Consider the following 27,317-nt stretch of genomic DNA (forward strand, 5'->3'; position numbering starts at 1 on the left):
CACTGCCTCTTCCGTATGCATCTCTTTCACGGATGTTTGATGGATGATAACGGGTCCCAGGTTCTCTCCATATCAAATAACGTCTACTGTCACTTTCTAGACTAAACCTGGACTCATCCGTAAAGAGAACAGGCCTCCATTGATCTGACGTCCAGTGGACATGTTGTCGGGCCCACTGCAAACGGTCTCTCCTATGGCGTGATGTGAGCGGCACGCAAATGGCTGGTCGTCTCGCATACAGACCACCTTCGTGGAGCCTTCTGCGCACAGTTGACGTTGACACCAACCTTCCGGTGGCTGCAGCAAGAGAGGATCTAAGATGTGTCGGAGTAGCGGTTCTATTCCTGCGTGCACTTAATGTCAAATATCGGTCATCGGCACTGGTCGTAACAGTTGGCCGTCCTTGACTGAACCTCCTAGATGCCGAATCTGTGGTTTGAAATTGCCTCCAAAGTCTATGAACCACAGATGGACTCACATTTAGCCATCTGGCCACTTCTGATTGACTCTGCCCTGCCTCTAGTCTCCCGATGGCTCTCCATCGTAGTTCTTCAGGCAAATGATGCCTAGAGGTCATTATTACGAATTGGCTATCTCAGATTTTCAATGTCGCAATCACAGTAAAATTTGTGTGCTTTCTCTCAAACTTGGACTTTTATGCTCCAGGCAGATGACGTAAGCCGAGTGCAGCGCCACTAATTTGCATATTGCAATTTTACTCAGCTACTCTTAGTGGACAACATATGCAAATTTTGCACGGTTTGGCTTACTTTTGAAAGAGTTATCGCTATTTTTGTGATTTTTCCTTAATTTATGATAACCAGTGTATATAAAAATCATTAACATAATTTGTAATCTTCCTATACCACAACCTTGAATTGAGCACAGAATGAAATCTAACTTTAGAGATTCCCTCTACATTTGCCTATAACATTAGCATTGAATTCGAAATCCATTATATGGTTACTGATGATTTTATTTCATTAAAATTCGTTATTATTTCTCCCTTTTCTTTTCCTCCAACACATTTGAATGCGCAAGGCTAAGAAAAAGAGCCTTGGCATTAAATTTAATCAATTAATAGCCAATACATGGATTCCTTAACTTTCCTCTGAGAAAACTATTTCAACGTATGCATTACACTTGCAGTTTTGATTTCTTGGTGGACAGAGGTTGTGGGGTTTAGCCCTCCAGCCCCACCCTCTGGAACATTATCTAAATTTATTGGTTTATATGTACACAAAAGCTGTTTCGAGCATTCAAATATAAGCAAACATTCTCAAGACTCGTCTGGTTTGAACGACTTGTGACGCTAATAATTTTACGCTCAAAATATGTTTACTCTTATTAGCTATTATTTTTTAAATCAATGAAGTTTTAATCTTTTCGATTCAGTTTCTTGGGATTATTCATTTAGTAACACAGTATATTAAATTACTTCAGGCGATATTAAAATAAGTTTTAAAAAAAATAAAGGCATAGGTTCTTATATTGAAAAAATAATTAGTCACTACCTTCCAATAAAAATCAATGCAGTACAATTTTTTTACTGCTAGCCTTAATAACATTTTTTACGGACATAAAAAAATTCCTTTTACAATTGAAATTTCAAAAGTCGAATGTGAAAATGGAATGTCCCTAAGCACCAGGAATCAAAACTGAATCGTTGCAAGGACATCTATTTCAAACAAATTAGCGTTTCCGTCCTACTCGAAGCTGTTTGAAAATATATTTTTTATTTATCGATTCCAAACTTTATTCTACATATATTTTAGGCTGTACTTTAGGCGTACTTCGATCGAGTTTAAACCCTTATTTCATTAAAATTATTATATAATTTACTTAAAATTCAAGTTATATGATTTAATGCATTTTTAGTATAATAGTAAGCAAGGCTTCCATCGCATATCCTTAAACTTGATACCGCTATCATTAAATTAATGAAATAAGCTTAGATAAATAATAAGAGTTGAATTTTTTTTTTTAACTTTCAAGAAATAATATGTTTCGTCCGAACAGATTTCAATTCTGGAAATAATGAAATTATTGAGTAGGTTCTTTGGAGTAATATCATTTTATCCTCTAATGACGAAATATAGGTAAATTGGTATTCTCAGTTTCTGTAAAAAGTTTTTACCTCCTCGCTGAGTACTTTTTTTATCAAAATAAGTTCATAATCACTCATTTTTTATTACATTTTTAAAATGAGATGATAGTTTTTAAATTGGCACAGCTTCGGGATCTTTCTACAATTTCAATTTTTAGTATTTGCTGTTTAACATGAAAAGCATTTTCCTAAAAACAAATTATGCTACATTAATCTCATGGGAATTATGCATGAAAAATAGATTTTTTTCAAAATCTGGCAAAAGTAAATTTTTTTCAAAATCTTTTTTTCAAAAGAGCAACTTTCTTAAAATTAACGGTGTAATATATAAGTTTAAACGTCAAAATAAAATTGTGGTTCGAATTTGTTCATTTAAAAAACAAAGCAAACAATTGTGGTTTGAGTTGCACTCATGTGTATTTGCTTCTCACAAATCAAACAAATTAAAAATAAAGTAAATAATTTGATAGTTCAATCTTAGAGAAAAAAGTGCACTTATTTTCTGCTAGCAGTCAGACGTTTTGCACTGAGTAATTTTAGCATAGTAAATGCTCTTAAGTTCTTATCAGCTTACTGGCTGTAGTTCTGATACTCGAAAAAAAAACTTAGCAATTACTTACAACAAGTGTTAATTTAAAGGAAAACTTTAAGTACCAATAAAAATTAAACAAAATATTTTAGAATATTATCGGAAAAAATTTTACGTGGTAGCATAAAGAAATAATTCGTTGAATAGTTCTGGGAATCACACGTGCCCAAGTAAATAAAAATTTAATTTCAGATTTACGATGTTAGAACGACATTTAAGATACTGAGATATTTTAAGACGCTTGAAAAATTTGGCTACGTATTCTACAGCTCTTTATGTTCGGTACCTTTATACTACTTGCAGTGACTTACAAAACATCAACATTGTTTTAGATAATCTATGTTGAACTCACAAGAAGCAATAAAAAAAGACAATCAATAATTTATCTTCATTTTTCGAAAAAATATTATGCTTAGTAAATAGTCAGCTGTTTTGCGTCGAATAATTTTTAACAGCAGATTGTTTTAAATTTCTTCACGAGATTTTATTCTCAGATGGCAGGAAAAAATAATTCTAAGTTTACTTTTAATAAAAACTTGATAATAATTGAAGAAGGAATTATACTTAAAAGGAAAACCTAAGTACTAAAAAGCTTATTAGTATATTAATAAAAAAATAATATGCGTGGAGGCGTAAGGAATTAGATTTTTAAAAATGTTAAAATTCAATTAAATAGTTGGTAAAATAGTTCCGCGAAACAAGCGTAGACAGTTAATTAAAAAATTAATTTTAAGATTAAGACAATATGGAAGATGTTGAGAAATTTTACGATGCTTAAAAATGTTGACTACGTATTAGTATTAATAATTATAAAATATATATTGAAGAAATTGATAAATGTATTGCTTCAAATCTATGCATACGTATGTATATTATTGAAATTGTATATTATTGAAAAAGCAAACTAAGAAATATAATATAATCACATTAAATATAATCCCAATATGATGTATAATCAGATTCTATTGGAAACATGCTTTAATAAAACTCGACATTCGTTGAAAAAAATGTTTTTTTTTTTTTCTATAATATGTTTTATTCAAATTTCTTTACTAAATTACGAATAAATTTTTAGAAGGCTAAAAAATAAACGTCATATTTTAGAATTAAAAGAAAATAAAAAAAAGATTAGCAATCGAAAAAGATAGGCATTATTAACGAAACAAAGTTTTACGCTACGCGCGCGTAAGTCAAGACGTGTATTTTTTTAAAAATAATTAATTTTAATTTTCTCGTCTTCTACTAAATAAAAACAGTTGAAACTTTAGATTTTTCAATAGAAAAATCCAAGTAAGGTATAAAAAATTTATGAAACATTGCTCAAAATTTTTTTATCCTCAATTTAATTAAGCAATAAATAATTATTTGAAATTATTTTTTGTATAAAATTATTTTGGGGTTAATGGGTCTCATGAGTGGGTGCATTTTTTTAATTGCTTAATTAGTTTTAAAAATATGACTAAAAACGCAAACAGTGAAATTAACGTTAGTGGGTCTGAACTTAGGATCGCTCTCCTGATCAAACTATGCGAACCATATTTCCCAGATTGCGTCTACTCCTTATATTTTGAAGGTTAAGAATCCAAATATGTAAAAAAATATATATGTTTATTCAGATAATGTACATTTTTGAGTCTGATTTCGTAACTTAATTAATAGTTAGCACTAAATAATTAGCATGCTTAAGATCTTCCCCTGGAACCACTAAGATTGACACTTAGTGCGTGAAAATCCGATCAATAGAACTAAGGTTATTCAGGGTGATATCTTTTTTTTTTTTTTTTTTTTTGCCAACTGTACATACCTTAATATCCGACACTTTTGTATTTAACTTCCTGGGTCAAATACATTTTATAGAATATCCGTTTAAAAAATATGCGGTTAGTGTTACTTCATTACATTGAATTCTTAATTTTGTCGCTATATATTTGACAGTTATCATTTAACTGTCAAGAAGGTGTATGAATGTTGTGTATAAACTAATAAAAAAAATTGCTCCTCTTTCTTTAATAAAAAATGTTTACACTAAATGTAATCATTAATCCTGAACTAATTCAAAAATTACTTAAATTTTCTTTAAATTTTGAAATTTTCTATCTTTAGGACAAGGTTTTATTCAGGCGTAAATCCTAATGATTTTAAAAAAGTGTTAATTGACAACACAATCATTCAAAAACTCATTTATTTATGTTTCTAAAATTCTTTTTATAGGTGTATTCCTGATTCCGTACCTATTAATGTTATTCTTTGGTGCCATGCCCTTGTTCTACATGGAGCTCGTTCTTGGTCAATACCACAGACAAGGACCAATCAGTGTTTGGAAATTTTGTCCATTGTTTAAAGGTAAGTATTTTCTCCATATCATAATTTCTAAATTTTATACATTACAGATTTTTGCAAGTAATTATAAAACTAATTTATTGGCATTTATGTATCTTAACAGAAAAGGATTCGTGAGTTAACTGCAAAAAGAACTTATATCCATATATTTAGCATTTTTACTAATACTAACTTAAAACTACCAAAAGTTAAGTAAAGTTTCTTCATTTCTTCATGCAAGAGTTGGATTTACAATTCGACTGGGACAAAAATAAGTTATTTTCCTTCTTTTTTTAAACAGTAAGCAGTAATTAAAGTAAGAATGGATTTAGTTTCTTTTTTCACCAAATCCCTTAAATATTAAAAAGATGTGATTTTATAGCATAAATTGATTTTTTTCCACACATTCTTACAACTAAATACAAACCTATTCAAACTAAATTCAGCTTTAATCAAGGCTAGTGAAAAACAGTATCTTACATGCCTGGGTCGCTAATTTACAATCCAGCTGCCTTTGACAACTTTCTCGCTTTTTTGGAGATTTTCCCCTTGGTTGTAGTTGGTCGCAATTACAGTGCAAGATTTTATTTCTTTTTAAAGTTTGTTATCTAAACTTTAAAAAAAGTCAAGAATCAGGTTTCTTTCTATTTAAGAAAACGCCAAACAGAACAGAGGGTTATTAAATACCTCTGGTTTAGAAAATGTAATGTAATAAGACATGTAATTTTTACCCTTGCATGCCCAGCTGTACATGTAAAAACATTTAAAAATATTTATTAAGGATAAAAACATTGAAAAATATTAAGGGTAAACGCATTTAAAATATTTAGTAAGAAATACCATGAAATACTGATTGAGCATCCCTTGAAATTTTAAGGAAAATAACCAAGAGCTGAATGGTGAAATCTCAATGTATCTGTGAGTGAAATGCGAGAATTCTCATCAAGCCTTTTTTCTATATAGTCTGATCTCTCAGAATATCTTTAAGAATATCTTTTAGAATAACAGGAAACATTTTTAAATAATCTCTTACTTGTGAGGATAATTTCATTGTTGAATAATCTCCTACTTGTAAGGATAATTTCATTGTTAAATAACCTCCTACTTGCGGGGATAATTTCAGTAATAAATAATCTTCTACTTTTGGAGATAATTTTCATTGACGGTGAAGAGGTTTTATTGGAGATTGTGTAATCTCCTAATTGTGGGAATAATCTCACTGTTAAATAATCTCCTACTTATAGGGATAATTTCCTTGTTAAATAATCTCTTACTTATAGGGATAATTTCACTTTTAAATAACTTCCTACTTGTAGGGATAATTCCCTTGTTAAATATTTTCCTACTTGTGGGGATAATCTCACCTTAAATAATCTCTTACTTGTGGGGACTTTGCATTTATTCCAGTACAGTGAGCAAAAAGGAAAAGATATCACTCTGAATTACTCTTGATCTAATAATCGAATTTTCACCATTACCATTTTTAGTACTTCAAGGGGATGACTTCAAATATGTTAATTAGTTAGTTATAAATATTGATTAAGTTAAAGGATCAAATAAGACGCAAAAATCATTTTCTCTGAATGAACGTACCATTATTTCGACCGATTAAGATTTTTGGATTAAGATAGATAAGATTTTGATTGGATAAGATTTGGATAAGATTTTGATTAAGATAGGGACCAGCTATAATCTAAAAAATATGGTCTCAATTGCTTAGCCAAAAGAACGTTCGAAATTTTGTGCACCATAATGTTATTTATCTTTTTCTGTATTTTGTCAAATTTTGGAAAATTTTTGCACAAAATTATAAATCTAGTTTATTCAAAAATAATTCCTTTGCATAATTACTTATCATTTTCAATTATTATTTTACTGTAATATATTTATTTATTGTATAAAACTGTTGTTAAACAGCATAAAACAAATCATGTCTAAAACTTCAATATTTAAAAATCATTACTTTTTTTTATAAATTAAAATAAGTTCCTAAAGCTTGAGGTAAATAAATTTTTTTAAAAAATCTAATTTTGAAATGCATTTCATTTCTATACTTATAAATAGTACTAAAACTTCAAATTATAAGAGAAAATTAAAAATAAATCTTTTATACATAGTGTGCTTTCTTTTACCGTATTAAACAATGCAGCTTATTTCCCAATAACTTTTTGAAATTAAAATAAGATCCATCCTCATATCTATTTTCTTCTAAGTTATTAACTTCAAATGAATAATTCACTATTATTTTTAAAGATTTCGAAACAATTAGAAAAAATAAATCTGAGTTTTATTAAATAAAAGAACGTTCTCAAAGTTTAAAAATGAACAACGGAATTATTAGAATGGAAAGTAAAGTATTCAATGTAATGAGAATTAATGAAAAGAAAAAAAGAATTAAAAAATTAGTTTTTTAATAACTTATGTCTTATGTTTAAGAATTTAATAAAATATCTCAAAAGCAACTTCACGATTCCTATTGAATCTGAAAAAATAATTTTTAAGAATTTATTTTTTTTATTCTGTAAAAAAAAATTTTACAGATGAACAACAGTGGTGAGTAACAATTCTACACCAAAGTGCTGTTTCACTACTCCTAAAACCAAGAATAATTCCTGTTGAAATGAAACATCTCGAATGTTTTTTTTACAGTATTTGGTATAGCCATAGCCATGTTTGATGTAAAGTAGCAGTAGCCATTTTTTTTTTATTCAGTAACACTAAAATTTTTAATTTCTGTAAGATATGATACACATTAGAATCTTTAGTTACTTTTACTATACAATATTAAGCAAGAATCTTAAAATGCATTAGAAAAAATGCTTGTATACAATATTTCTTAAGATAAAAAGATAGAATTAGTTTTTTAATCAAACATGCATATCCATGGAGAAAATATGAACAATGAGAGACTTAACAAAACTGAAAAGGATAGAAATTAAATGCTATAAAATTATTTTATGCAGATCACATATATTTGAAAATTAAAGTATAATTATCCTTATTATACAGCTAAAAACATGCATGCATATTTTAACGTTTTAATGCTGAACTTAAGTTTCAGTAGAAATTGTATAGCGGGGGGAAGGGAGACAATTGACTCACGTCAACTATTACTGGATGTAAACAAACTATTAGCGATATCTAAAATGTGCCAACCCTGGCGTTTTTTGGATCGAAAATAATTCTATGCATCTGATCTTGGTGCAAGTTTCCTCATTTATTAAAGTATAGACTTAACTACAGAAGTGTGTATGAATGCTCGATTCCGTATCAACTTTAAATCTAAACTATTATTAAATAAAATAATAAATATTTACTGAAATTTATTTTTTGCTTGGAATTGACCTTAGATATACGAATTGCATAATTGTGCGCAAAAATTTGTCAATTCGTGCACAAAGTTCAGGAGATATGGTATAAATACGCAAAAAGTAAAATTAACATTAAAAGATCGAAATTTGGGACAGCTCTCCTGACCAAACCATTGGGAGCATATTTCCCAGAATGCCGCTACTCCTATATTTTGGGGGTTATAAACCCGAATAAGTCGAAAAAAAGTATGTTTATTCAGAGAAAGTACGTTTTTATGTCTAATTTTGCATCTTAAAACATCATCTGCACTAATTAATTACAACCATTTTGAATCCCTTTGAACCATTAAGATCTAGTGCTAGAACGTAAAGATCCGTACATTAGATCAAAAATCATTTAGATAGATCAATATTTTTTATTTATTTATTTTTTGCCAAATATATTAACTAATTTCTTTCGTCACATTATTATGTATTACTTCCTTATCAAAAATTACTGCAAAAAAAACTAACCTCAAATACTTGTGAAACCTTGGGCATCGTCCTTGAAAGCAGTAGAGAAATACGTATGTTCTAATAATTACACTATAGTAAAAGAATACAAAATATTTAATTCTTAATTGACAAAACATTCTTTGAAAGAAACGCGCTTAAAAGCAGCAGAATTTTCAAAAGAAAGAACAAATAATATAGCACTAAAGAAAACGAAGGAAGTAAAAATAAAAATATGACCACCGAAGCCAACGTCTTCAGGGGGTACCGGCCTCGGAAGGCATAAAACAAAACCTTTTCTATTGAGAGAGAGGCAAAATTAAATGCCAAAAGTAACTCTCTCTGTAACCTGAAGGTTTTGTATAAGTACAGGAAAAAATACATCAAGTACATAAAACCAAAAAGAAATTCAAACAAAAACTTGAGAAAATAAAAACTCACATTAAACCGGTCAAACAGCGATTTCACAAGCAAACCAAATGCAAAAGGAAACACTTAAAACAAAAGAAAATAACGCCCTCTATTAAAATGCGCAAATTGAAAAAAAGAGAAGTAAAAGAGAAGAATACGTAAGAAATTAATATAATGCAATGAACTAATAATTACACTTAAGTTTTGAGCTTTTGCGAATTATTTCAATATAGCTTCCTGAAAATGATGCATTTCTGTCATAGGTGTTGGATATTGCAGTGTCTTAGTATCTTGGTACGTGTCATTCTATTATAATGTCATCATAGCTTGGACTTTATATTACATGTTTATATCCTTCTCCGCTGAATTACCATGGATTCGATGCAATAATCCATGGAATACAGATCGCTGTTGGGAAAGCAGAAATAGCAGTGGATATATCATAGATCCTTCAGCAGTTTTCAATTCGTCCACTTTTCGTGCTAACAGAACTTCACCAGCCCTGGAGTTTTTTGAGTAAGTAATATTTTTTGGTTTTAATTAAATCATAAACCGTGACTCATTTTTATATGAAATGGTAGAAATTAAGTTTTTAATATGCTTCTAAACTGAATTTAAATTATACATATTCTGATTTTTCATTCAAAAAGCAATTATTTCATTTGAAACTCATGCATTGGTATTTTAAGAGTTAAAAAAAAGAACTTTACTTTAGTATGTTCTATATAAAGTCGGTAGTTTTCTTTTTACATAAATTGTTTAAAGGTGTTTAGCTCTTTCTTCATCATCATCATCATCATCATTAGCATGACAGTTCAGAATGGGCCCTGGCCTTTTCGAGAATTCTCTTCCATCTTGACTTGTTCTCAGCAACAGTTTTCCAGTTTTTAGAGTTCAGTACGAGGAAGTCCTTATCTGCAGAATCAGACCATCTGAGTTAAGGTTTTCCCCTTAGTCGTTTTCCTGGTGGCCTAGTTATAAAAATCCCTTCAGTTGCGCATTCATCCTGTAACACCATTAGGTGACCAGCCTATTTCATCCTTCGAATTTTGATATATTTAGTAATCTCATGTTCATTATAAAAGCGATAAAGTTCATGGTTAAATTGCCTTCTCTAATAGTCCGTTAATCTGGTTTTCGAATGCATCTAATGCACATTCGTCTTCTGAGATCTTTAGTTTTTAATAATCTCATTATTAAGGAAACACTATTCGCATTCATTCGTTTTCTTTTTCGTGGTTTGGTGAGTTTATTTTCCATAACAACGTGATTTTATGAAAAAAGCACCTTCATTTATGAGTTGGGTTTTGAAAACGATAAATTTAAACCCCTGTATTTATATAGATTATCAAATAGAAAAATTGGAAAAATCAAATGATTGCAATGTTTAGCTTTTTTTTGACGAAATTTCATGCTACAAGGAAACAAATAACACTTACTTGACTTAAATATTAATGAAATACGTATACTTAAATTAAATTATATTAAATTGTTTAGAGTTTAGATCTAAGAAATAATCGTTTACTTTATCTCCTTAGCGATGATATAAGAAAACAATTACAGTGCTTGTGAAAAAAGTACTATCTTCGTCTAAAGAACTTTAAAAATGTGTGTAAAATCGAAGAGTTTTTGGTAAACTTTTAAAAAAGCTACTTTACAAATATTTATACTGATAACTTTCTCAAAACTTTTATTACTATATCTTTTTCTGATTTTGCTAATATTTCTTGTTATTTTATGGTTCTTAATCCGTTTTTCTTTTTCTTCGAATAAACCTGGTTTATTCTAAATACAAACTCAACAACTTCTTTCTTAATAAAACTTAATTGTAGATTTCACTTTAAAAAAAAACCTTCTTAAGCAATAAAAATAACTTTCTCAATATACAAAAGTCCCGCAGTGGACTGATCGTTAAGACACGGTTCTCATCAGATCACCGAAGTCAAGCATCACTGGCTGCGGTCAGTGTGCGGGTGGGTGACCCACTTGGATCAGTCTGCGTAGGGACCGAGGGTGTGCGGTATTGGTCCTCGTTAAACTGTGCTACCGTAAAGTGCTCGACTTCGCGCGCAGGTCGTTGGGCTACCGAAGCGGGGGTGCCATCCCCTCTGCAGAGGATCAAAATTGTGATGGCATGTCTTCGGATCATCCTCAGGGATGTTTCCCAGACCGTCGCCAATAGCCCATTGTGCAGCTCTAGTGCGACGTAAATCAACAACAACAACAATATACAAAAATACATTTTTGGTTTTAAAGCCATTGTACAATGTGTAATATAGCTTGGATAGCTAAATATATTTATCTCCAAATGGAGTAGTAGAAACTCATACCTTTGTTTAGTTAAATGACATCTAGTGATAGCTAACGTAAAAATAACTGTTCAAGATGTTTGAGAAAGTCTTGAAAGAAGTATTTTATTGATAAACAGCTATCATTTCTGTGATTACTGCTCCGTATTAATCTACAAAAATTATCATATATCATTCAATTGTATTGCTCTTTCTGTCTGCGTTAACTTTGATTCTGATTCAATATAAACGGTATTATTATTGATTAGGTTATATAATATTCAGATTTCTAGTGTAATAAACATATCGTATTTACAAATAGAAAACTTTTGTATTTTTTAAATGTCGGAATATTTTGGATGGCGTCTTTGTGACAATTTTTTTTCATATATTGATCAAGGATGAGGGAAGTATTCATGACGGTCAAGATATTACTAATGCTGATAATGTTCATTCCGACATCAGCACATCAGTCTTAATGGCACCAATAATCAAGAAATGTATCAGTAATTTCACGCAATCATATTTTCAATATCAAGTTAATTGAATTTATTTCAGTTTCTAAAAAGAAAAATTTATAATCACAACACATAGACATATAAAAATGGCGTTAGGTTTGAAGTTTAAATAGATAATTCCTAATTAATCACACTCACCAAACATCATTGTAACATCATCAAAGAAAATTAGTGAATAAAAGCAATGATAATTGTGGTCACAGTACGCACATCCACAATGAAGCAATTCCTTTTATCTTTGCATTTTTCACAATAAAAAGTGGTTGATTAAAAACCGCATTGTTAATAGTAATAGGTTTGTTAAACTATAGCGATTTTAGTGGTTTATATTATTGTCAGAAGTAAGTGGGAAAATTTTTATCTCTCCGCACCTGAAAGAATTAATCACCGGCTAAAGTGACTAACGCGCATATTTTTTCCCATTTACCAAAAAAACGTGGTTATTATTATCAAGCGCAGGTTGTCACTAATTCAAGCTAGATTTATTACTTCAACTGCAATATATACATAAATTTATTATATTTATTAGCACCGTAAGATGGGATAATTTAGTGCCCCTTTTCTAAGTTATTTTTGAATATCTCATTAAGTTGGAAGTGCTGAATATTTTCCACAATATACCTGTAAAACTCTTTTTTAATGTAGTTGGTGAAACATTATTTAAAATGGTTAGGCAAATTAAGAAACAAATTTCCGTAGCACCAAGTCACCACGTTGAGTATAAAACTTATTTATCGCCTTAAAATCTACTATAACTTCATCATAGAATTAGCACACAGTAAGTGATGCAACAGATGTGTGGTAAGGAACTGAATTGTGCACTAATATTAAACAAAATGGCTAGGAAAATTGAGAATACGCCTTTTTCTATAGCACGAAGTCACCACGTTGAGTATAACTTTGTTCCACCTTATTTATCGCCTTAAAATCTACTATAACTTCATTATAGAATTAGCACACAGTAAGTGAGGCAACATATGTGTGGTAAGGAACTAAATTGTGCACTAATATTAAACAAAATGGCTAGGAAAATTGAGAATATGCCTTTTTCTACAGCACGAAGTCACCACCTTGGATGAGGAGAAGTAGTGCCATGCAATTTTTCGTCTTAAAATCAACTAAATCTTTATTCTAACACTTGTTACCGAATATTCACTCAAAATTTCGAAATATAGTTTAAAACAGTTATTTTTTCAACATCTTATTATTTAAAAAAATGTATGGAGAACAAAAAAAAATTCGCAATAAAGTATTAAATTTATATTTATAATGATAAATAGTTAAATTATTATCATTACATCCATTATAGTTAACTCTATTACGTTTATTATATTATTAGTTATATCGTTATTATTTATGATTAAAAAAGGAAATCAGCAATGAAAAAGTTATTAAAAGTTGGTCAATTTTTGATTACACTGTAAGGCATGGATACTCACTCAAATATCATGAAACTTTCTTCGTTTTTGACATAAGTGTTCCCTGGCATATGCTCCGGGCAAAAATTTCGTAAAAGTGACGAAATAACTATCAAGCAAACGAGTTTCATCAATATTAAAGAGATATTTTCTCACTCTGTTTTCCTCCAAAAAAGAAAAGAAAAGAAGAAAAAAAACCTCATTGTGCTTTATGTATTTAACTTTCTAATAATCACTTTATAGTGGGCACCATATAAGTGCCACAACACAAAAAGAAAAAATAAACAAAACGATAAGTTACAACTATACCCAAGAGGGATATGAACCCGGATTATCCTGGAACGAGATCAACTACTGGACCACCTTACGCGCCGGTTGAATTAGTTTGTCATTTTATTTTCGATTGTCTAGTCTTTATTCTAATTTCATCTTTCTAGTTAGCAATCTCCCAGACTAAACTTCCGTGAGGTTTCGAATTGGGGAAACATTTTCGTCAAATATTTGAGAGTCCGCGTTCAAATCAAGTGACTACGTTACAAATCAAGTGATTACGTGACAAAATGATTCTCAAAATTGACGAAATACTGTTCAAGGATTGCTGAATTGCTAAAAGTGAGAGTATATTTATGAAAGATTATATATAGTATTAGCTCCTTGTATTTCAAGATCACATCAGGCTGATTCATTTAATATTAACCATTGTCAATAATTTAAAAACATGTCAAATCAAGAGACTGTCCTTATATATTGTCCCCTTTTTAAAATACTGACTTTCCAAAAAAAAATATAGAGATTATGATTGGTATAATTTTACATGTCTTTTTCTTTATTTAAATATGATTTCATTTAAATGTTAACTAAATAACTATGTTATACCTTATATTACGTTCTTATTTACGTTTAATCATAGTAAGTAATTTAAAATTTATAAAATTTAATTGTTTCAATGCATTTTTTCTATCAGCTATATCAGGATTTTCAATATTTTTCTTAGTTACAGCACTTTCACTGTATTTAAAATTATCTAACGGCACACACACACACAAAGCAGTCATTAAGCATTTGTCTGTGGTATATTATCAATTACATATATATATTGTAAGTTATATAGAGAGAAATATAATATAAGTCAATATAATCTAAGTAAGTTATATAATATAAGTAAAACAATGAAACAGAAATTATAAAAGTAAGTGGGGAAAATCAAAACATTATTAGCACATAAAATTCCCGCAAATTCTTTATCAGAAAGTATTAATAATTTAAAAATAAAGACTAATTTGAGAAAAGCAGTTAATTTTTTTAATAATTTTTATGATACAGTTTTTTAATTAAATATTTTAATCAATGTTTTTTGTATATAATTTATTTCATTAATAATAATAGTTGAGAAAAATATTGATTATATTTTAATAGTTTCAATTAAAACATATTTTGCTCAAGGATTAAAAAGATTACTATTTAATTTACGTAACAGTAGATATATTCAAAATAATATAGTTTCCTTAAATCAATATCAACGCATTTTCCTCCGTATTAGAAGAAAATTTACTAAAAACACCATACTCATAGGCTAAGTCATATGACAAGCGAATAGTTCACTAGTAATAATAGAATAAGCCTTAATTACTATTATTCCTGTTTGTCAGTTTTGATGTATTTTTAATTAAAAATTTTATGTCACCATGCAAGAGTTATTTCATAGCTGTAAGAATAAAATGAGTTGCATCCGCATCATTTTAGACATATGTATTGTTTGATAGAACACAATAAGAATAAAAATATTAAAAATAAATTTCAAAACTGAACGCAACAGAGGGTTTTTACCCAAGGCCAAGATGTTGGAAGAAAAGAACTATCTTTCTTTCTTAAAAAGTGGTTCCCCACCAAATTCTTAAGCATCTTTAAAAATGAAAGAAAAATCAAGTTATTTTTTGTAAATAATTGCATGCAACGATTCAAGTGGTTTAAAAAAATAATGCAGCTCCGGCCATAATAGTAGTAGTTTTGAATATGTTTTTCCGCTTCCTCTGTTTAAATTTTTATTCATATCTTCCAGTTATCTTTACAAGCTTTAACTTTTTCTAGGTTTAGATAAATTTAGTAAGATATATACACTTTAGTTTAAGAATAGTCATCATCATTTAAGAATAAATATGTGTGCTGAAGCAGGGAAAAATTTTATTGTTAAGTCAACTTTAAACCTATGCTTTTAATAGTGATAAAATTGAAGTAAACTTATTCTTAAATCTGCTTTAAACTTATTATAATTTTTTTGTGATAGTATTTACTCATATATTATTAATTTCATTTTAATATTTTTCCCGGGGTTATATGAGGCATTTTTACATTTTCTTTAAACAAAATTTTCTTCGTTTTTGACGAAATTTCTCAAGGGAAATCCTCTAATAAAACATTTCGTTAAGTTGAAGAAATAACTGTATTCTCTTGTTTAAGGATGGTAGTTTCGCCAGAAGCATTAATGCTTTGTGCAACACATTGATTAACTCAGTAGATCAAGAAATGCAATATAAAATGAAGGGAAGATGAATAAATTATTACTCTGTCATCGCCAGAAATTTAACCCAGAGAACATGTCTGACATTGAAACCAGTCTAACGCCAAACAATGTAAAATGTTTTAAGAATAAGCAAAAAAAAAACTGCTGAAGAACCAATTAATGAAGTCGTAAGGGATTAAAAAAAAGCCTGCCGGGCCATTTTTTTTTTTTTTTTTTTTTTTTTTTTTTTTTAATTTTTTTTTTTTTTTTTGTAGAACCGGTCTCAAGTTTCTTAGTGGATGAAGAGAAAGCTACCAGGCCTTCTAATGTCGATAAAGCCTTAGATTATTTTCCCTTATAATTTAATGTAAAATTGAATGTCACTGTAGTACATTTTACAGTAATGCACTGATGAGAAAAATTAAAGAGGTGGAGGTTTCTTTTTTTAAAAGAAAAAGGACAAAATAAATAACGCCTATATGCAAATATCTTTGCACCCTATATGAGACTTTTTCTTGGGGCATATGAACCAAATTTCATCTTTATTTACGACGACGTCCGTCCATACATGACTCATTTGGTAAACGAATACCTCCAATCAGTGGATATTTAGTGACTAAAGTGGCCTGCAATGTGTCTTGACCTTAATCTCACCGAACAAGTATGTGACTCCCTTGGAAGCTCAATTGTAGCTCGAGGATCAGCTCTAACGATCCTCGATGATCTCAAGGATGCCTTGGTATATGAGTTAGTACAGATTGATAAGGACCATAATAAACAGTATGAGACGCCGATTCGAAAGTTGTGCAGCTGTTAGAATCAATCATACACCCTATTAGCCACGTTTTCTTCTGACTGACAGAATGCCGCTCAGCTGTTGTGCCTGACCAGTGACCAGTTTCTTTATTTAGGTTACAGGTTGTGCCCAATTTTGTTTTTCCATATATTGGTCTCACACCGGATGATATTTTGGTCAGGTCTGGTTTATTTGTTTCGTTAGTTTTTCACTGCAAGAAAAATCATTGTTTCTTTCAATTGTTTTCAACAGTGTATTTATCTAATAATTGGAATGCAACATAAGTTTTTAAAATGCACTGATATGAAACTCAAATGAGGATGCAATTTTGTCAAACATGTGAAAATATGCATTTTGACAAAAAGTAATTAACGAATATTTATAATAACGAATAATTTGCAATCCGCTAAAGATATAATTAAAATATTATGTTTAAGCTTATTTTGTCTTTAATTTATTAATAATTAATAAATAATAATAAATAAGACAATTTTATGTTGAATTGTAATATTTATAAATTTTTTAAAAAAAGTATTTTTATCATACAATAGGTTATTGAATAAAATAATTTACGGATATATCTCAACTTCGAAAATTTATCGGAAAACTGGTTAATTAGTGGTATGCTTAACCAGACAATAGTGATTAATTGGGCCGTGTACCTAATAATTTACAGTGCGCTTAACACTAGAAAAAACTTGCAATCGTCATTAAATTTAATAATTCATGAATAAAAAGACTACATTTTTAATGCTTCAATATTTTTTCAATATGCTAATGGATTGAGAACAAATGCCTCTTCTTATAAATTTAAAAAAAAAATGGTCTATAACACAAAACTTCTTTCAAATGAATAACTTTTTCCAAAATTTGTACTTTTAATTTATAACTTAATCGGATTTTCATGGAAGGAGTCGTGCTAAAGCATATTAGCTAAGAGTTTCCGCTAAGCTTACATAGGTAAACTTGAAAAAAAATGTATAGTCATTTAGATTTCTTGGCAGATACTAACAAGTTAAACTACTTTACATTAGCTTTTAACAGGTGATCCATCAGCTTTAGGCAAGGAAGTTATTTCACCAAAAATGTCAGTTTTTAGAAGAAGTTTTCACAATCTCTTGGAGAAGGAAATAATTCTATAGGTACGCAGAAATTATGCTTAATTCTGGAATTGAATTCGAGTTGTTTATTTGGTTTCCAATTTCAGTTACCATCAGATAAATTTATCAAGTTTAGGTATGAGTTAAAAATATAAGTTACTAAAAATTAAAAATTATTTAGAGAAACGTTGGTTTTGACGAGTAACTGTAAGGGCAAATCCTTATTTTACGTAATTTAAATTATTGACTATAATACTATATAAATGAGTATTATTTGATAAAAAAAAAACTTTATTTGCTTAAAAAATATGCAGATTGGATACAGTCGACCTGTTTCAAGTGCTCAAAAATAGGCGTCCATTTTCAAGACTTGCCAGATGTGAATGAGAAGAAACCAAAGTGATTTGAAATATAAAACATTGCCAGCAAAAATGAAAAATAAAGATGGGAAGCAAAACTTAAAAAAATCTCAATAGCCGAGAGTGAATAAAAATGAAGATGTAAAATAAGAATTTCTACCCCAGTCATCTTGAAGTCTTGGAATTTGTTTTTATTCAAATGAATGCTGATTCCCTTGATAATGACATTAGTTCTTGACCACCTCTCCATAGCAATTCCCTCTCAGCCACTTTTGTTTTCCTTGTTCTATTTCCCATCTTTATTTTCATTCACTCTCAGCTACTGAGGTTCTCTTAGTTTTGTTTCTCGCCTTTATTTTCCATTTTCGTTAGCAACTTTACGTTTTATATCACAAATCACTTTTGTTTCTTCGCATTCACGTCTGGCAGATCTTGAAAATGGGTGCCTATTTTCAGCGCTTAAAACATATCGACTGTTATATCGAATCTGTATATTTTTGAAGCGGATGATGTTCTTTAATCAAGAAATATCTTACCACTTCAGTTTCTAAGAATTATTTATTTAATAATTGGATATGTTAATACTTGATATAACAAAGTCAATTAGTTAATAAGAAATCATATTTAATTAAATAAAAATGAATATAAAATAATCCGAATGTATACTGATTTCTGTTTTTAGATTGCTAGCTAAAAAGGAAAAATTTTGTATAGGGCACAAAACTGTATTCTGCGGTACCCTGGGGTGACGCGATATATCCTGTACTTCAAATGCAACATTAATTTTATAATGGTAATATGTAATTAACCCCTTAACGATCGGTTAATTTTCAAGAAAACGGTCATAAAAGTGCCTATTTTTTTACTTTTGTATTTGTATTACGTATTTGATTAGTGCTGCAACTAGTTTAAAATAAACTAACTGTCTACAATTACCTTAAAAATATCCTGGTACTGCCATCTGGTGTGTAAAATGAGAAATGAAATGTTTTCCCTGCAAAAGAAATGAATTAGTTTTATTCTTAATGGCGCGTTACTGCTGAACACTCCAGCCCATCAATATCACGGGAGCGAGAAATAGAGGGCGAAACCTCACCCCGTCATTTTCACGGGAGCGAGAAGGAAGGGGTTAAGGTATTGAGTGATCACAGCTTTAAAACCAGTTTTCTTGCATTGATTTGACAGAGTTTGGGATGCCTGTAAAAAAATAACATCTTATTGTAAATGAAAAAGCTATGAGGATGTTCATTTTTATTGCTACTTTACATATTTTTATCTATTGCTGTTCTGAATATTAAATGTCACCCACAAATAGATACCCAGAAAGATATTCGAGTTTACTCGTATATCGTATTTTATTCTACAATTTCTAAAGTTATGTAATTTGCAGCAAGCTCGCCAACTGCCCAAAACGAAACCACAGTATTTTCGAGCATGTATGCAATTTTTCTTATTTATGTTTTTATTTTAATGTTTTTATTTTGTTTAAATAAACTTAATTTAACCAACCTTAAAAAACAGGTTCCTTAACAGGTGGGTTATTTATCAAATTTCTTATTAATGCGGTTTATCGTATATTGAGCGAATAAACTTTAAATTTTGACTTGAGGTAAGACATGTCCGAAATCAGGATATTAAACGATCTTCCACAGTTGGAATTCTAATCAAGGTTTGAATTTTCGTGTAATAAAATCATTTAACATTGCTCTTCATCTACCGAGCTTGACATCTGGGAATCATTCCATTTTTTGAATTATTCTAATACTTTAGTTTAGGATCTTTCTATTATCTCATTCGCCTTTCTCAACAGTCTCATCAGATTTAAAATCATTGGGAAATATTTGGAAATCTGTTGTAATTTAATTGATAAACCCTAGGATTTCCCTGAAGCCCCCTCATCTTATCTCCTTTTTTATTTTATTCAAACTTGTTAAACCTCTTTGCACGTGTTTATTGCTCTACTTTATATTTGTCAGTTGGATGTTTGACATCGAGGAAGATTCTTGCTTACAGAACCGAATTTATAGTATGTCCATTTCTGTACTGTATATCCACGTTATTTCGCTTTAAACTGTTAATCCTCATTAAAACGATTTAAAATATTCGGCTAAAAATGTTAGAACTCTTCGAAATTGTTAAATTTGCTTCCAAATGTTTATCATATAACAGCAGCGATTACTCTCGATTTAAAATTTAACTGCAAAATACTTCGGTTCAACTTAACATGAAATAGAGTTCCATGTTATACGATATTAAAGTAACAAAAAATATGCACGGTACTGTGGTTTAAGTTATTAATATTATAGTTCAACACTGAACAAATTTTTCTGAGATATGAAAGTGGAAATAGATAAAAAAAAATTACAAAATGACATGCGTTTTAATGCTTTTGCTCATAAATCACCTCATTCAAAAGTTAAAATTCTACGTAGGGTAGCGAAAATTTCTTCATTTATTTGTTTAAAAATTTTATTTCAGTGAAGCTCATAGTGTATAAAAAAAAGAGAAAAAATCATTTTTATTAAGGCTTTTCATTTTTATTTACATCTTAGCTCATTTATTTTATTTATTTATTTTATTTATTCATTTATTTTATTCATTAATTTTATTCATTCATTTATTTTATTCATTAATTTTATTTACTTACTTATATTATTTATTTATTTTATTTAATTATTTTATTTATTCATTTATTTTATTCATTAATTTTATTTATTCATTTATTTTATTCATTAACTTTTTTATTTATTTATATTAGTTATTTATTTTATTTAATTATTTTATTTATTCATTTATTTTATTCATTAATTTTATTTATTTATTTATATTATTTACTTATTTATTTATTTATTTATTTATTTATTTATTTATTTTATTTATTTATTTATTTTAATTATTTATTTAATTTTGAATGTAAAGAGCTCACATTTTTCTAATAAAGCATCTTAAGTATTTTTAAAGAAATCATTTATTTTTTTAACCATAAAACGAATACCTTGAACAACAATAAAGTACAAATTTGCTCCAACTTTGATAAGATGTCGAATCAAAGCAAGTTCCAGTTATACCTTAGTAAGATAATGTAATCATGATTAAAAAGAAATAATTTGCATAATTTCAATGTATTATTTTAAAACGTATTATCAATTCTTAAGAGTTGTTTATTTTAACGATGCAGCTTTGACATAAAATGAAGAATACCATGTAACATAAACATTAAAATGACATAACATAAAAAGTTCTGCATAAACAATGCAGAGATAGAATACCTTTTAAAATATGAAAAATTGATTTTAAACACGTCTTATCTAGAAAAATATCATGGATTATTATTATATTAAAATTTTACGCCATTTCAAATATAGGCATAAAAAGCTGATAATGGATTTTCATTATCAGTCTCTCTTTTTCTTTTAACTAATAAGTCTCTGTTTTATGACAATTTATGAAAAAAATTTTCACGAAAACCATCATACTCTGTTTAGTTTTTAATGCTATTTTAATACTTTTGTCGTTGATGGTTCTATTTTTAACAGGTTTCTTTTTATAATCAGGCACTATTAATAAAATCTAATCTGCTTCTGATATGCAATACATGTCACAACAATGATTATTTGCTATTATTTTTTTCTAAATTTAGCTTTGATTTTTTTTCTCTATTCGCAAAGCATATAACACTTTTGGTTTTGAAATAAATATCAAACTAACTTTATAAAAAATAATAATAAATCCTTGCGAAAAGTCCTTATATGAGTATTAGAAAAATTCAAATTTTGGTATTTTTCTGCCTTAGAAAATGTTTATTTCTGTGTTAAAAAGTTATTATTTATGTGTTAAGAAGTTAAAGCTCAATTTTTAAATACTAGCAACTTATCGTACGCTTCCACACACATATCACATCACCCATCTATGAATAAGTACCTAGTCCCATATTCCAGCCTCTATCTTTTCCATCATATCTCTTAACGGCCATAATAGGATGAATGCAACTTATTTTAGCCACAATTCAGCGACGTAGACAGCGCCTGAACCGGTACTCCTCTCTTCAAACTTCCAGAGCACAACCGAAGAGAGGAATTTCAGCCACAAAAGATTTAACAAGCTCCTTGCTGCATATACTTGCCTTTTGTTCAGTCAACTGCCAGGATCGAACTAATAGCCCCCAGATCCCCTCCGGCGGACTGAGTGACGACTTTACCTTCTAAGCAACCGGAGCAAGCGTATACTTGCACTAATCCGATTTTCAAACTGGTAAACAAACACAATCAACACTTTAGTACCGTTTCTGAAGCAAATTTTTTTTTTTTTAAAAATGAGGAGTTTTGAGATTTATATTTTATTACCTTATTCTTTTTACTACTTATTCAACATTAAAACTTTGCATTCGCATCAATGAAATTGCCCTAACAGAAAGTTTTCTGCTTCCACAAAATGAAATATTTTTACTTTTAATAAACTATAGTTTGACGTAATTTAATTGAATTCTCAATTTGAATTTTTTTCTACTGACTTTTTAAACTTTTTTGAACTGATTAGTCGAATTACTAAAAACAGATCTTAAAAAATTTAATTTGAACAAACCTTCTTAAAAGCGTGTCATATGATCAGTGTTTTATTTGATCTTCAGCAGCACAAAGACAAATAATTAAAGTTGTTTAGTATTATATTATTTTTTATTTTATCACCGTTGTTGAACAGTCAACTCAATTTTTTGGGGGAGTTTACGACTACTGTTATATCGTTATGATTTTAACTATATATATTGAATGAAATAAATAAAAACATAAAAGAGTGATCGTAATAGTGAAATGTTGTTCAAATCATTTACCTGATCCTTCGTTCCAGAAGGATCTCCAGGATCGTGTGGTCTAATGGTGCTACTTGGATTTGAAACATTTAAGAGTTCTTTTAGGAAATTTTAAGGAACATTATTTCTTCTTCTCATGACTAATTCTTAGATGCTGGTGGCTCCGGACAGGTGGTGTTAACACATACGGGATCTCGTGGGGAAAAACTCACAACTTAGACAAAAAGGATAATTTTCATTTTGAATGAAGATGGATTCCAGTTCATCAACAAATTATCTGAGTCGTGCCGCATGCACACTTGGACAGTAGAACATCAGGAACACGTGTCAAACTTCATTGTTTTATCTTAATGGAACGTGATAGTGTCTTGAAATTATTTTTGTTAAATTTTTGACTTAATGAAATGAATCTCCATAGTTATTTCTTGTAAAAAGGGACAAATGTTGAGCAGAAAGGTAAGAGCCTTGAAGCTATCATAAAAATGAGAGCAATGCTTCTCTCTCACGGTGGCTTCCTCGACTGCCGCCAAGAAGGCACGCGGAAAAGCGATGAAAACGATATACGGCTAAAGTTAGGGTAGGGTTAATCGATACGAAAAAAGAGTCAAACAAGTTAAATGAAGTAAAAGGCTATTGCGGTTAAAAAGAACGAAAACTGAAAAAACTATTGAGGAGTAGAAAAACAACGCACGTGTGATGTAGCAACATCACACTATCCCCCTTAGGAAGAGAGAAAAAAACTTACATGGCATGATAAAAATGATAAAAACAATTACTTAAAATGGGTGAGGACCGCAAGGAGCCAACAACATCTCTTGAACCTGCCAAAACAAAAAATACAAAAGACAGTATTGTTGATAAAACAGAACATAGTAACAAAATATCAAACACAAATGAATGTGTAGTTCTTGGATATACATAAAACCTGAGTTCCATATCACATGCAAATTATCACATTAAAGTATAAAATTACCAAAATTAATTTTCAAAAATTAATTGTCAAATCCATATTTACGAATATCTGTTACTTAACCTACCTAAAATAAGCATGTACATTTCAGCTTTTTTTTTTTTTTTTTTTTTTTTTGTGTGGTGTTACAAAACTGTAGAAAGCTGCATAAAACTACTTGACCATTCATTCATTCAACCAAAAGCAAAAACACTATCCTAATATGCTTATTCTACCTTTTTTTTAAATTTAAGTAACAGAATGCTGTGTGTCAAATAACATATTTACATATATACAAAAGGAAAAAGAAAATGTGCATGCATATCAACACATCATGCTTATCACATTTTATAACATATATCATGTTAGAGAAAATTTAGTTATAATAGTAACATATTGTACATTTGAAATGTTGGGTGGTGGACAGTTTGCCTACTCGAATCAAACATGTATATATTAAATTTTTAAACAGTTTGTAAGTATATATATAAATACAATTTAAAAGATATTATCACAAGTTCAACATACCAAACTGAATTGAAATGAGAAAAAAACTCAAAAATATGATACTATTCTGATACATTTAGAAAACTCTAAGGTATAAATATTTAAAATCTAAATTGAACAATAATTTAAAGGAAAGTACAATTACTTAAAATTTACATTACATAATAATCTAAAGATTAGGTCTAGTGAACATTAACTTAACCATAAAATAAACACTACAAAAGCCCTTCAGCTGGAGAAACCGATCGTATTTTCTCCAACAAAAAACTACTCAATCAAAAGAAAGTATGCCAGCATAGTCTCCTTAGAATGAGGCAGTAAAAATTTTGACAGGTAAAGCTAAGTCAAGAGAACCAATTACTTTTGTCTAGATCTTAAAGAATAATGATAAGGAGCAGTGCTTATAGCAGGTTTTTGATCTGATACAACTAAATGAGGAAGTCTTGGTAAACAAGTCCTCAAACGGCTAATATTAACTTTAAAAGCATCTTGCAATGGGGAATTAAATCTTTTAATTGAGACATTGATGTCATTATGAATTTCAGTTATAATAAATGGGCCTAAAAATTTTGGCTTAAAAGTACTTCCAGAATGTAAGTACACAATATCTTTAACATTAAATATCCTATGTTTTGCTTTCTTAAGTTGAATCTCATTTTGCTTTTGTTGTTGTTTTTCTAAATTATCATAAGTTTCTTTATATATAATATTCAAATCATCTAAAAGATTTTTGACATATTGGGTCTTATCTAATTGCTGTGGTTGAATTTTAGGGTCAAAGGTATCAAAAATTAAGCTTAATTCTCGTCCAAAATGCAAAAGATTAGGAGTAAAATTGCTGGATGGATGCACAATACCATTATACAAATTTTGATGAATTAATATCGAATTTTTAAATGACACACCTGCTTCGTTTAAGGTAATTAAAGATGTTTTAATAGACTGATTAATTCTTTCAGTCGCTCCATTACATTTTGGATTTTTGGGAGTAGTATGGGCTAAATGAATACCAAGTGCCTTATTTACACAATGAAAAACTTCACAGTTGAACTGTGTTCCTAAATCTGATAACACCATAGCAGGTCTACCATTGTTGGCAATATAATCAATCAAATGTTGAGAGACACTCTCAGCTGTTAAACTGTTCAATGGATATAATTTTACAAATTTAGAGAAATGGTCCAAAATAGTGAATACATATCCACAGTTTTTAATGGGGCCAACTATATCAATTGATATGAATTCATTGGGTACCCTAGGAATAGGTAAAGATTTAAAAGGCGGTTGGGGTATACTATAATTTTTGGTACGTAAACATACATCACATGAAAGAACAAAATTTTTAGTGTCTCTATAGATATTTTTCCAGAAATATTTATTAGTTAAAAGTTCATATGTCTTTTTCAGACCAAGATGAGTAATGTGAGAAATTTTTAGTACCTTGGCTTGTAAACATTGAGGCACTACTATACATTGAGATAAATTTTTATCATTATGAACATGCATCAATAACTTAGTATCTGAATCAATAATAAAATCTTTAGTTTTTTTAGCATTAGTTAATGAAGGTGAGTTAATCATATCAACAATTTCTAAAATATTTGGATCCTTTTGTTGTTCACTATAAAAGGTGGTTAAAGAAATTTCATTATCAGGGTCAGAATTTTGAATAGAATTTACAATTTGATCATCAACATTAGTATCAACAAAAGGTAAAATTAACTCATTTTCTGAGACTGGATTAAGAGCAGGGGTGTAATGGTCAGGGTCTTGACTTCTACTAAAGTAATCGGCTAATTGATTCTTTGGACCAGCTATATATTTTACTTCATATGTGAATTCTGACAACTGTAGAAGCCAACGAGTTATAATGTCAGCAGGGGATGTTACCTTTTTATAGTGAATTAATGGTTTGGAATCAGTGAGGATAGTAAACTTTTTATATGCCAAATAGTGTTTAAATGCCATTACTGATCTATAAATAGCATATAGCTCAAGTTTTATGGGGGGATAATTACGTTCTGATTGGGATAAACCTTTACTAAAGTAAGATATGGGTTTAAGTTGACCATCAAATTCTTGCATTAAAACACCTGAAATAGCAGTACCACTGGCATCAGTATTAAGGATGAACTGCTTATCCCATTGGGGAAGATGTACAAAAGGCTCAGAGAAAAAGATATTTTGTAATTGATTAAAGGCATTTTGATGCTCTTCTCTCCACTGAAATTTTGAGTTTTTAAGAGTTAATTGAATTAGCACACTAGTGAGTTGAGCATAATTGGGAATCAGGTGACGGTAAAAACCACAAACACCAAGAAACTTTTTGACATGTTGAGAAGTTTTAGGGGGCTTAAATTGAGTTATTTTTGCTATATTAGTATTGATAGGTTTAATGACATTTTGACTTAAATTAAAACCCAAATAATTGACCTCAGTTTTGACAAAGTTACATTTTTGAGGAGAAAAGGTCATATTATACTTAATAAAAATTTTTAAGACAGCAGTAATTTTATCTAACATCTCATCAAATGAGTTAGCACCTATTATTACATCATCCTGATAAGAATATATTCCCTCAATACCTATGTTTTTCAATTCATCTATAATTAAGTCCATTAAAGCTTGAAAAATACTAGCTGCTGTTTTCAGACCAAACACCAGGCGTTTGTAGGCAAACGTACCAAATGGTGTTGTGAAAGTTAATATGTCTTGTAGGTTTTCAGGCAGCGAAATTTGGTGATAAGCTAAAGGCATGTCGAGAACACTATACATCTGATATTGTGAAATCTCATTAATTAAAACAGGTATTCGAGGTAAAGGGTAAGTTGATGCCTCAACGATTG

The 27,317-nt window shown here is 29.4% G+C and overlaps 1 protein-coding gene across 1 annotated transcript in view; it reads left to right on the plus strand.

Annotated features, from left to right (window-relative positions):
- Window positions 1-27,317, plus strand: part of LOC107451050 (sodium-dependent noradrenaline transporter) — a 203,528-nt gene that overhangs the window by 127,642 nt on the left and 48,569 nt on the right. The window contains exons 4-5 of the mRNA XM_043046900.3: window positions 4,908-5,039; window positions 9,493-9,745. Of these exons, the coding sequence (XP_042902834.1) occupies window positions 4,908-5,039; window positions 9,493-9,745 (385 nt within the window). The remainder of the gene's footprint in view (window positions 1-4,907; window positions 5,040-9,492; window positions 9,746-27,317) is intronic.

Source organism: Parasteatoda tepidariorum, chromosome 11, assembly GCF_982258835.1.
Source record: "Parasteatoda tepidariorum strain Cologne lab strain chromosome 11, Ptep-v5.0, whole genome shotgun sequence".
NCBI lineage: Eukaryota > Metazoa > Arthropoda > Arachnida > Araneae > Theridiidae > Parasteatoda > Parasteatoda tepidariorum.